The 11,757-nt window shown below is 34.7% G+C and overlaps 1 protein-coding gene across 1 annotated transcript; it reads right to left on the bottom strand.

Moving 5' to 3' along the window:
• Window positions 1–291: 291 nt before the first annotated feature.
• On the bottom strand, window positions 292–1,260 carry LOC131276879 (olfactory receptor 7A10-like). The gene has a single exon (XM_058290460.1). The coding sequence runs from the start codon at window positions 1,258–1,260 to the stop codon at window positions 292–294; it is 969 nt and encodes a 322-aa protein (XP_058146443.1).
• Window positions 1,261–11,757: the final 10,497 nt, after the last annotated feature.

Here is an 11,757-nt window from a genome sequence, read left to right as displayed (position 1 = left end):
GTAAACCTTCATCCTTCTGGTATCTCTGACAATTTTATAAATACCAAATTACATGTATTAACTATTTTGCTTCTGAAAATTCAGGCAACCATATCTGCCTTTAATACTGATTCTAGAGAACACTATAAGAGCGACTACCTGATTCAAAATAAAATATAGAAGAAAGAAGTGGATTTGATGAATAAAATTTAAAGAAGTAGAATGCTAAAAATTAGGCAAGTAACATATTTTTTTTCTATACACTTATGAGAGTATCTAAATTTCGATTTCTCAGTGTTTCACCTCTGTTAATCATGGGCATTTTTCCACATTTGAGACAAATAATTCTTTTATAGTAAGAATGTTTGTCAATTTTTTTAAGGCAAGCTTTATGTCCTTGTTTCTAAGACTGTAGATAAAAGGGTTCAGCATGGGAGTGACCACCGTGTACATCACTGAGGCTATGGCATTTGCCCTTGAGTTTTGGGTAGCAGCAGAACTAAGATACACCCCAAGACATGTACCATAAAACAAGAACACTACTGAGAGGTGAGACCCACAAGTAGAAAAAGCTTTATGCTTTCCCCGAGGTGTTGAAATTCTCAAAATGGAGGATACGATCTTAGAATAAGAAAAAAGGATTCCAGTGAGTGGAATAACACCCAGAAGTCCAGATGCAAAATACATCACTAATTCATTGAGGAAGGTGTCAGAACAAGCAAGTTGAACAACCTGATTAATTTCACAGAAAAAATGGGGGATTTCCAAAACTGTACAAAAAGACAGCCGCAAAACCATTAAGCCATGTAAAAGAGACACTAAAACACTCAATAACCAGCATGCCAATAGCAGGAGGCCACAGAGGTGTGGGTTCATGATGACTGTGTATTGCAGAGGGTGACAGATGGCCACAAAGCGGTCATAGGCCATCACAGTCAAGAGGTAGTTATCTAATTGTCCAAAAAGCATGAAAAAGTACATCTGGATGATGCAGGTTTCATAGGTTATAATTTTACTTTCTGTCTGGAAGTTCAGCAGCATCTTTGGGACAGTGGTAGAGGTGAAGCAAATATCTGTAAAAGACAAGTTAGAGAGGAAGAAGTACATGGGCATGTGGAGGTGGGAGTCTGAGATGATGGCCAGGATGATGAGCAGGTTACCAATGAAGGTGACCATGTACATAATCAAGAACAGTTCAAAGAGGAAGGGCTGCACATCAGTATCTTCTGAGAGACCTAGGAGGATAAATTCTGAAACATGTGTTTGGTTTTCTGATCCCATGTAGCTGATGATACTACTGGAAAAGAGAGCAGAGAAATGCAGATTTAGGCACAAGCAGGAAACAGCAAATTATCATAACTTCTATAGTTTGCAAACTCATAAAGTTAGTGATTAATTATTAGATAGATAGATAAATAGATAGATACATAATATGTAGAACCCTTTATCTGAATGTACCAGGGAAACAAACACTCCTTCATCTCCTTCATGCTATTTTTAACTTGCCATCATTGTCCATAATTTTAAACATTTTCTCACAGCAATACTTTCCATAAGAATTCTTTTAGAATTGATTATAATCAGTAAACATTTTTATGCTTTTATTTTTTTATTTTTATTTTTTGTGTTTATTTTTTTAATATTACATTAAAAAAATATGAGGTCCCCATATACCCCCACCCCCTCACCCGACTCCTCCCCCCATAGCAACAATCTCCTCCATCATCATGAGATATTCATTGCATTTGGTAAACATTTTGACTGCTCATTTTGTACCTTGTGAAGAAAACCTTAGGTACTGGATATTAGTGATGTTTGCACAATAATCTGAATATAATTGATATTACCAAATTGAATATTTGAAAATGAGTAAAAAGGAAAATATTAAGTTGCATATGTTAGTACAATAAAAAGATGGAAGTAATTAATTAAATGATTAGAGGTAATCTGGTTTAAGGTACAATAGACTCAGTATTATAAAGATGCAGTTTCTTTCCAACCTGATCTTTTTTAAAAAAAGAAACCTAGGTCACAGTTAACGTTACATTAAAAAATATAAGAGGTTCCCATATACACCAATCCCACATCTCCCACTCCTCCCAAATCAACAAGTTCTTTCATTAGTGTGGTGCATTCGTTGCATTTGATGAATACGTTTTGGAGCACTGCTACACAGCATGCATTACAGACTGTGTTGCAGTTTAGTCTCTCCCAATCCATTCAGTCCAACCTGATCTTATGTTCAACTCAATCCAGTTCTAAATGCCAGCAAATAATTGTTTAGGATATTGACAAACTAATTCTAAAATTTATATGGAAAAAGAATATAATGCAAGTTTTAGGAAATATTTTATCTGATAACTACCTAGCTAGCCTAAACAATACTGATGAACAAGAATGTTGTTCTGCTATCAAGATATACTATAATAATATGATTAAACATTATTTCCTTGTTGATATAAACACATAAACTAATGTTAGAGAGCCCAGAAATAGATCCACACAAATGCAGTCTGGTTAACTGTGGCAATGAGAATAGTAAATTCAATGGAGAAAGCATGGGCTTTTTAGTAAATTTTGCTGGAACAATGGGATGCAACCGTGCAGACAAAGGAAATTAGATAAAAATTGTATATATTTCACAAAATTAACTCAATGTGAATGACACAATTATATGTAAAATGTGAAGTATGAAATTTCTAGAAGGAAACATAAATGAAAATCAAGCGTCATTGGTTTGTTGATGAGTGTTTAGTGATAGCACCCAAAGGATTATGCGTGACAAAATAAAATGCATAAGTTATACATTATTAAAATACAAAACATCTGTTCTGTGAAAGTCATTGGTAAGGGAATGAAAAGTGAATCAACAGACTTGGGGAAAATATTTGCAAAACACATATAAATTATTTGTATTAAAAATAGAACACTTAACACACAACAATAAGAATGCAGACAGCCTTTTAAACATGGGAAAATATCTAAGCAGTATCTTAACCAAGAACATGCATAATTGTCAAATAAGCATATGCCAAAAGGTGCTCAAAATTATTGTCATTAATGAAATGCAAATTTAAAACTGCAATGATATATTATCACACGCTTATTAAAATAGATAAACACCTGAATACAGACAATACCAATTGCTCATGATGATATGAAGCAATATGAGTCTCATTCATTGCTAGTGAAAATACAAAATGGAACAAATGTAACAGACAGAAAACACTTTAGCAATTTCTTGTAAAACTAAACCCAATTTTACCATACAACCCAGCAATTGTCCTCATAGTTTAGATAGAGCTTATTTCAAAACACAATTCCCCACACAAAAAAACACATATGAATGTTTATAGGAGTTTTATTTATACTCTCCAAAACCTGAAAGCAATGAAGTTTTACTTCAGTAGGTGAATAGATAAACACACTGTGCTGTATCTCTAAAAAAGAATATTAGTCAGTGATAAAAATGAAACAGTCCATCCAGTCACAAAAGAAAGGTTGAATCTCAAATGATTCATGTTAAAGAAACTACACTAAAAATGCATATATATATATATATGTAATTTCAATTACATGACCTGGATAAGGCAGAACAACAGAAAATAGAATGGTGGTGAGGGACTTAGGGAGAGAGGGGCAGGGTTGAAAATGTGAAGTATACAAGAATTGTTAGATGTGTGAAACTATTCTGTACAATACCGTAATTGTCAATAATACTGTACACTTGTAAAAACAAACTGAACATGACAATACAAGAAGGAAATGTTAATATATGAAGAATATATATTTAATAGTTCAAGAGAATTCTATGATCGAATGCAAAATGTTCAAAAACAACCTAACTGTTTTACAATGTATGATATACACTCTTGGGAGTTTATGCAGGAAGAAACTGCTGAATTAGTAATACTGGATATGAATGGAGTCTAAAATGAAGTGAATGGACAACGCGTGTAAGTACTGTACTCTAGATATGAAGTTATATCCCCCCATGGTATGGGTTAACAATTCTACTAATTTTATATATGTTCACTGATATCAAGCAGTGAAGTAAACGGATAACAGAAGGAAAGAATATGTTTCTCACTGTGGAATGGGAGGTTACAGATAAACAAAGGGAGGAAGCTGGACTGTACTATGTGGTAATTGTTTAGAGTTAGACACATTAGTATCAACTCATATGAATGTGAATAGACATAGAGAGACTTGTACATTGAAATATTTAGATATATGTATATACACAGGATAGTGCACACACATATATTTCCTTACAGTCTCCATGGGTACGATCAGTAGCATAGTGCATATAAAGCACAAACTTTGGACATTAACACAATTCTCTAAGCAGTCTTCTGCCTGTAATAACTGATTGCAGGATTGAGAATATAATTGTACAAGAAGGGTCTGGACAGCTTGCAATAACAGAAATTAAACAGGAGCTAAAATAAAAGCCCCAATTGTGGGTATTATATCACATGTACACAGGGCATGGAGAAAAGAATCCCTATGGTCGAAATTGGAAGAAATAGAGCAAGAAAATTGTTCTATTGTATTACAACCCAAATTATAATATAAATGTCATGAGCTAATACTGATATAAACAAATAGTTGATTAAATAAATAAGAGGCAACTACCCATGAAGAAGAATTGTAATAATTTATGTAGACATTGCATGCTCAAGGATATGGAGCACAAGTTCACTCCTGAATGTGGGCTTCACATAATGAATTGTTTTCACAGGTGATATAGGGAAAGGCAGACAACTGAGGAAATTTTTGGTAGGGGAACCACAAAACACTGTTGATCAAAGTTATCATCAAAGGTGATAAATCAGGTTGGTAAGATGCAACCTGGATATGATGCTATGAAAATGGCACTTTATCTCTGGTGCCTTCCTTCTGAAAATAATTCTAATCTAGGCATGTGAAGAACATCATACAAATTCCAACTGAGGCACACATTTAAAAAGACCTGCCCCAGACTTCTCAAAACTCTCCAGTCATGAAAACTGAGGAAAGTCAGAGAAGTTGTCCCATCACAAAGGAAATAAGAATTTATGACAAGTAAATGTAATTTTTGTTGTGGTAAACTGGCATATGTGTTCTCTATTTCTTGCACTTGTCCCCAATTATTGTAAATATTGCCATGCTGATGAGGAACAAATGCTTTGGAGTTCCTAATAAATATGATGTGTAAACTAAGGTCGAGGCTCTCAGTTCCATAATCTGTGATCCCCCTGGTTCCATCCTTGGTTCCTTTTTCCTCTCTCATGTTTCTCTTTGTCCTTTATTTGTGTAAGTTTTGCATCACTTTTCCTTCAAGCAAACCTATTGCTGAGCTGGTCCTCAGGAAATGGCGCCCAATGTGGGGCGCAAATGGAAGAAGGCTCATATGGGGCAAAACTAAAAGTTGATATAATGGCATAAAGCCTGGAGGGGCACAGAAAGCATTCCAACTCCTTAATAAGTAAGGACACTCTGGTGTGGTTTTTGCAGGGTTTTTATGGTAAACAGTGACAGTTCAACAAAATATCACCCATATGGAGGTCTCTTGAAACAACTTCTCAAAGGAATAGGAGCTAAGGTCACTGAGCCTTGTATTTTGGAACTCTTACAGGTTATAGAACAATATTGCTCATGCTTCCTAACAATAGGAAGTTTAGAATTAGGAGACTGGGAAAAAGTGGGAAAAGTGTTAGAAAAATTACCTTTATGAGGTGTTCTGCTCCTATTACTATCTGGCCCACTTTGATTATGATTAAATCTGTTTCAGAACCTTTGCAAAGAGAAGAGTATGAAGATAGAGAATGTGAGGAAATTCCTCCCAATGTCTTGCTTTTGGCCTCTTCATTAAGTGACTTCAGAAAATCAGTTTCCCACAACAATCATTATTTTGTATGGGATTTAGCAATAATAGGAGAAAAGGGATGAGAAATTTTGGAGCCTCGGTTTAATATTCTTGAATTTTTAAATACATTTAATACTGTTGTAAATGATAGTTTATTAGGAAATAAAATTATTGATGAAATGCAAAATCCTAGTTGTATCAAACCCCAAGTCATTCCAAACACAATTCCATGTCTTGGATGAGAATATCACACTGGTAAAGTCATTTCATAAAGGAATTGAATAAAACAATGAATATAAAACATCTAACATTGTGCCCAGATTTAGTAGGGAATATTTTAAAATGTTGATTAAACCTCACCTAGACTCAACCCCAAACTTCCTTTTCCATGTCTACTGTGCTATTTCCAGCCCTCATCATCTCTCTGGTGTTTTGACAACAGAAATATTCACATGAGCCAGAGAGAGCTTTTGACAGGGCTAGACTTTTCATGAACAGAATCTCCTAAAACCGCTGCATTAATGCTCCAAAAACTTCAAACATGAAAATACATATTTGGGACAAAACACAAGGCTCTCTGTTATGTGGCTGCTGCCAAACTTGTCTGACTCATTTTCCACTTTTCCCTCCCTTTCACTTCAATGTTCATCAAATAAATGAAGCACTTTTTAAAAAAAATCATTTAATTTTACCCATTTATTTTAAATGTTACATTCAAAAAATACAAGAGGTTCCCATAAATCCCACACCTCCCTCACTCCACTCCTCTCACATCAACAACCGCTTTCATCATTGTGGCACATTCATTGCTTTTGGTGAATACATTTTGGATCACTGCTGTACCACATAGAGAATAGTTTACACTGTAATTTACACTCTACCCCAGTCCATTCAGTGGGTTATGGCAGGATGTATAATGTCCAGCATCTGTCACTCCAATGTCATATAGGGCAACTACAAGTCCTGAAAATGCCCCCACATCACATTTCTTCTTCTCTCTCTCTGCCCTCAGCAACTACCATGGCTACGTTTTCCACATCAATACTACCTATTATTCCATTACTAGTCATATTAGTTCCATAGTAGAATATCAGTAAGTCCACTCTAATCCATATTTTATTCCTCCATCCTATGGACCCTGGGATGGTGCTTTTAAAACCTCACTATACCTTAAGGTTGGATGATCCCACATTGTTGTCCCTGTCATCTCTTCTTGTTCTACTTCTACCAAATTGTCCTCCTGGACTTACTCCAATTCCTACTTCAAAACCTCAGTACAATTGTCAACTTCCTTGTGAAGTTTTCACTAACCTTTACGGGGTGCATCCAAAGATTTGGATCTGCATCACCAAGATTTCCAGACATCTCAGGATATTGCATGTATTCACTTTAATATGCTTTATGCTTTTGAGATGTAATTTTCTTGATACAAAGAAAAATGACTTGTCATTTTTTATCCCAGCATGATATTTAGTGCCTGCCTTGGAGTATTTGATGACTAAATGCTGAAAGTCTAAAAGAATAATTGAATGATGTGGTTATAGAGATTGTTCCTATAATTGTAGCATAAGAAGAAATAGTGAAACAAGGAAAATGATGCTGAAAGAAGGAAACCCAGTGAATGAGTGCCAACTAATTTTTACTTGAGTCTAAGTTGAGTCTTAGAGACTAGACATATTGGGAAAAAAAGGTATTTTAGTGTACCCATTATCCCCCTCCACAATCAGACTTTTAAAGTAGGCAGGACATTGTATAATTAAGCTTGCTTTACATATGTACCCTGTTGGTGCCCTAATATTACTACCAATAAAAGTGTTTCATAGAGTCATAATAAATTTACCCAGCACCTGTGAAGATTCTGTGATTCAAAGTGAACTTATCAGAGAAGGGTCTTAGTTCACCAATGCAGAGTCTTCCTCAATTGATGAATGAAGTTGGAAACCCTGCTCCCAGGAATGGCAGAGTGATGGAACCACTCATGAGATCTCTAGAAGACACAATTGTGTTTTTACATCACCAGAGATTAGTAAAGGAGACTAGGGATATTGTAGCTGAAGCATTTAGAGTTCCCATAACTTTAGGGATTTCATTCCCATGAGCATCATTAATGAAGTATTCTTTTGTCGCTCTACTCCCTGAGACTTTAATTCTATGGAGGAAAGAGAAAATCACAATTCTAACTTGTGCTGACCTAGGCCCTTGGGGGACAGGTTTGGAGCTACATATTAAATCACTTGTCCCAGTGGATACCCTCCACCCATAAGGAGTCGCTTGTCTTTAAGTGTGAGCTCCAGTATAGCAAGGATTACCAAAATGATCTCCCTATCTCTGATTATAGATAGAGATTCTGAATACATTAAAATAGCTCTGTACCCATTGTATTTGACTCTCACACATGTGGTTGCCATCTCTATTTATTTTATTTTATTTTTTTCTTTATTTTATTTAAATGTTACATTCAAAATATATGAGGTCCCCATATACCTCACACCCCACCCATGGCACCTCTTCCACATCAACAAACTCTTCCGTCATTGTTGCACATCCACTGCACCCAGCGAAAACATTCTGGAGAACCACTGCAGAACATGGACAGTGGTCTACATTGTAGTCCACTCACTCCCCCAGTCCATCCAGTGGGCCATGACAGGGCACACAATGTCCAGCATTTGTCCCTACAGCACCACCTCGGACAACTCCAAATCCTGAAAATGCCCCCAAACCATGTCTCCTCTTCCCTCTCCTGACCATCAGCACCCACCATGGCCACCCTCTCCACATCACTCCTACAATTTCTTCCCTTAATAATCACAATAGTTCCTCAGCAGAACACCAGTAAGTTCACTCTAATCCTTACTCTATTCCTTCATCTTGTGGACCTGGGATGGCTATATCCATTCCCCCTCTACATCAAGAGGGAGTGTAGATTCCACATGAATGACAAATGCAATTCTCCTGCCTGCAGATATAGTGGTTGCCTTCTGTAAAAAAGATTTCCTCTGATGTCACATTTTCCCTTTTTCCCCAATAGTTAGCAAGGTCTGTTTTCCTCAATCAACCATTTGCTTTCTCATTCATGCAACTAATATTTATTCAGCAATACTAGATATTATGCACTAAACTATGTTCTAGGATGGAAAAAATGGGTTCTGTATTGTGCCTTCTTTCAAACATCTAACAGTAAAAACAGCCCAAAGGTCAAGAAAAAAATAATGTAAAAACAGACAGTGTTATTGCAGTCCTGGTGAAATACAATTACATATGGAAGAGGATCAGCTTTTTCCTTGATCCTAAAAGAACCCCTGGAGGACTTATAGGTATTATGTTGAAGCTATAAATCACTTTGCTTAGTATAACTGCCATGCAAAAATGAGTGTGTGTGCATAATATTCATAGATGCAGAGAATTTGGAAAATCTGTCAACAAGAATCTAATCATGAAGAAATATTAAAGGGAATTCTACTGGTTGAAAGAAACAGGAAAGAAAAGTTTGGAAGATAGCATAGAAAGTAAGTTTATTTATTAAGAATAACTAAATATTAAAAATAAATAAAAACATAATATGATATTTATAAAGCTAAATGAAAAATGGCTAATGTAAGTACTATTTTGACAGCAATAAAATTGATTGCTAATGTATTAAACTCTGCCTTCAAAAGACACAGATTGGCAGAATGGATAAGAAAATATAACCCATCTATATATGCTATCTACAAGACACTCAACTTAGACTTAAGGAAAAAAAACAGGTTGCAAGTGAAAGGATTTAGAACACCGTTACATGCAAACAGTGCCCAAAATATGCAAAAATGTTCTAAGAGACAAAGAAGGACACTATGTATTAACAAAAGCAGAAATATTCCAAGAAGAAAGAACAGTCATAAACATTTGTGTACTAAGACATGTGCCAGAAATCCTTGAGGTAAAAACTGGCAAGACTAAAGGGAGAAAGAGATGCCTCTAAAATCAGTGTGGTGGATTTCAATATACCATAAACAGAATTAGTCAGGTCATCCTGACAGGTTCATTAAAGAATCAAAGACCTTGAATTACATTTTAGTAGAACTAAATCTAATGGATTTACACAGAACATTAAATCCCAAAACATCGGGATGTTTATTCTTCTTGAGTACTCATGGATCAATCTCAAGGGTAGACCACATGCAAGATCATAAACATGTCTCAACAACTTTAGAAATATTGAGATTATGCAAAGTGCTTTCTCTGACCACAGTGAAATGAAGTTGGAAATCAATAACGGATGGAGAACAGTACTTGGAAAAATATACGGAAGTTAAACACACCCTTAAACAATCATTTTGTCATGGAGGAATTTGCAGGAAAAATTGTAACTACCTTGAAGCAAAAGAAAGTGATAAAAGATATATTAAAATTTATGGGATGCAGCTAAATTAGTGCCAAGAAAAAAATTCATAGCCTTAAATACATACATTAGAAAGGGAAAAAAAAAGAGCTAAGTCAAAAGTTTAACTAGACACTGGAGGAAATAGAAAAAGAACAAAAAATGAATCTCAAAGCAAACATATGGAAAGAAATAATGATGAGTACAGCAGAATTAAATGGAATGGAGAATAAGAAAAATTACAAGAATAAACAAAAACAAAGCTGGTTCTTTGAGAAAATTTATAAAATTGAATAATCTTTAGCTAAGCTAGCAAAGAGAAATAGAAAGAAGATGCACATAAATAAAATAAGGAATGAAAGAGTGTATCACAATTGGACCCAAATAAATAGAGTATCATAAGACGATACATTGAAAAATTTATGCCAAAAATATGGCAAATTTAGTTGAAAGGTACAAATTTCTAGAAAGACGCATCAAATTATATTGACGGATAAAAAATTGAAGAACTGAACAGTCCATTTACTAATAATGAGATTGAAGTTGTCGTAAAAACCTGCTAACCAAGAAAAGCCCAGGATGAAATAGCTTCATGGGCTAATTCTATCAATCATTCCAGACAGAACTTATAAAATCTCTGTCTAAATTCTTCCAAAAATTGGAAAGGAGGGAACATTACATGACTCAGTCTATGATCACATGATCATCTCAACAGACACAGAAAAGACATTCAACAAAACACAGCCTCCTCCTTGATAAATTCACCTCTAAAGATAGAATTAGATGGAAAGATGGAAAGGACTTGTAGACAGAAAAATACACAACATTGCTAAAGGAAGTCAAATAGACCTACATGCATGCAAGCATATATCTATTCAAATATTTTGCCCTTTTTAAAAAATTTTAATTTGAATGTCTTTTCATTTTTGAGATGTAGGCTCTCTATAAATGTAGGATATTAGGACTTTATCAGGCAAAAGATTTATAAATATTTTCTACCATTCGTAGACTCCCTTTTCATTTTCTTAACAAAATTCTTTGAAGTGCAATATGCTTTAATTTTTTAATAGGACCAGTTTATCTATTTTCTTCTTTCATTGCTTTTGTTTGGGTGAAAATTTTATAAAACCATTTCCTTCTTCAGGATCTGGTATAATCACATCATTGTGACTTCATTACTTCCTATTATTATCGGAGAATTTTTATTACTTCAATATTTATAATAGTAAACAGAAATCAGAAAAAATAACTCATCACCTCCCCAACTCTCTATGCTTTCCCTGCTGTACAGTGCTACTAATCTGTTGCTATTCCTCTAGTTTATTTGTATTTATATTTTAGATAAAATGCTTTCTATGCGCAAAATTACTCATATTTCACATGTGGTTTCACTGTATTATGTATTTCTATGTTATATTTTTTATCTTTCCTTCTAGTACCATACATGCCCTTAGACTTGCCCTTTCAATCACTGCCATACTCCTCTAATACCTCTGCTAGTAACAAATATTATGATGTGTTTTACCCATTTCTATTTTTGTATGAATAACATATTCTAGATGGA

This window comes from Dasypus novemcinctus, chromosome 30, assembly GCF_030445035.2.
Source record: "Dasypus novemcinctus isolate mDasNov1 chromosome 30, mDasNov1.1.hap2, whole genome shotgun sequence".
NCBI classification, from domain to species: domain Eukaryota; kingdom Metazoa; phylum Chordata; class Mammalia; order Cingulata; family Dasypodidae; genus Dasypus; species Dasypus novemcinctus.
This window is presented reverse-complemented; position numbering and strand designations above follow the sequence as displayed.

Bases quoted from the DNA above. Each gene is read 5' to 3' on its own strand.
- LOC131276879 (XM_058290460.1), bottom strand. From the start codon at position 1,260: ATGGGATCAGAAAACCAAACACATGTTTCAGAATTTATCCTCCTAGGT.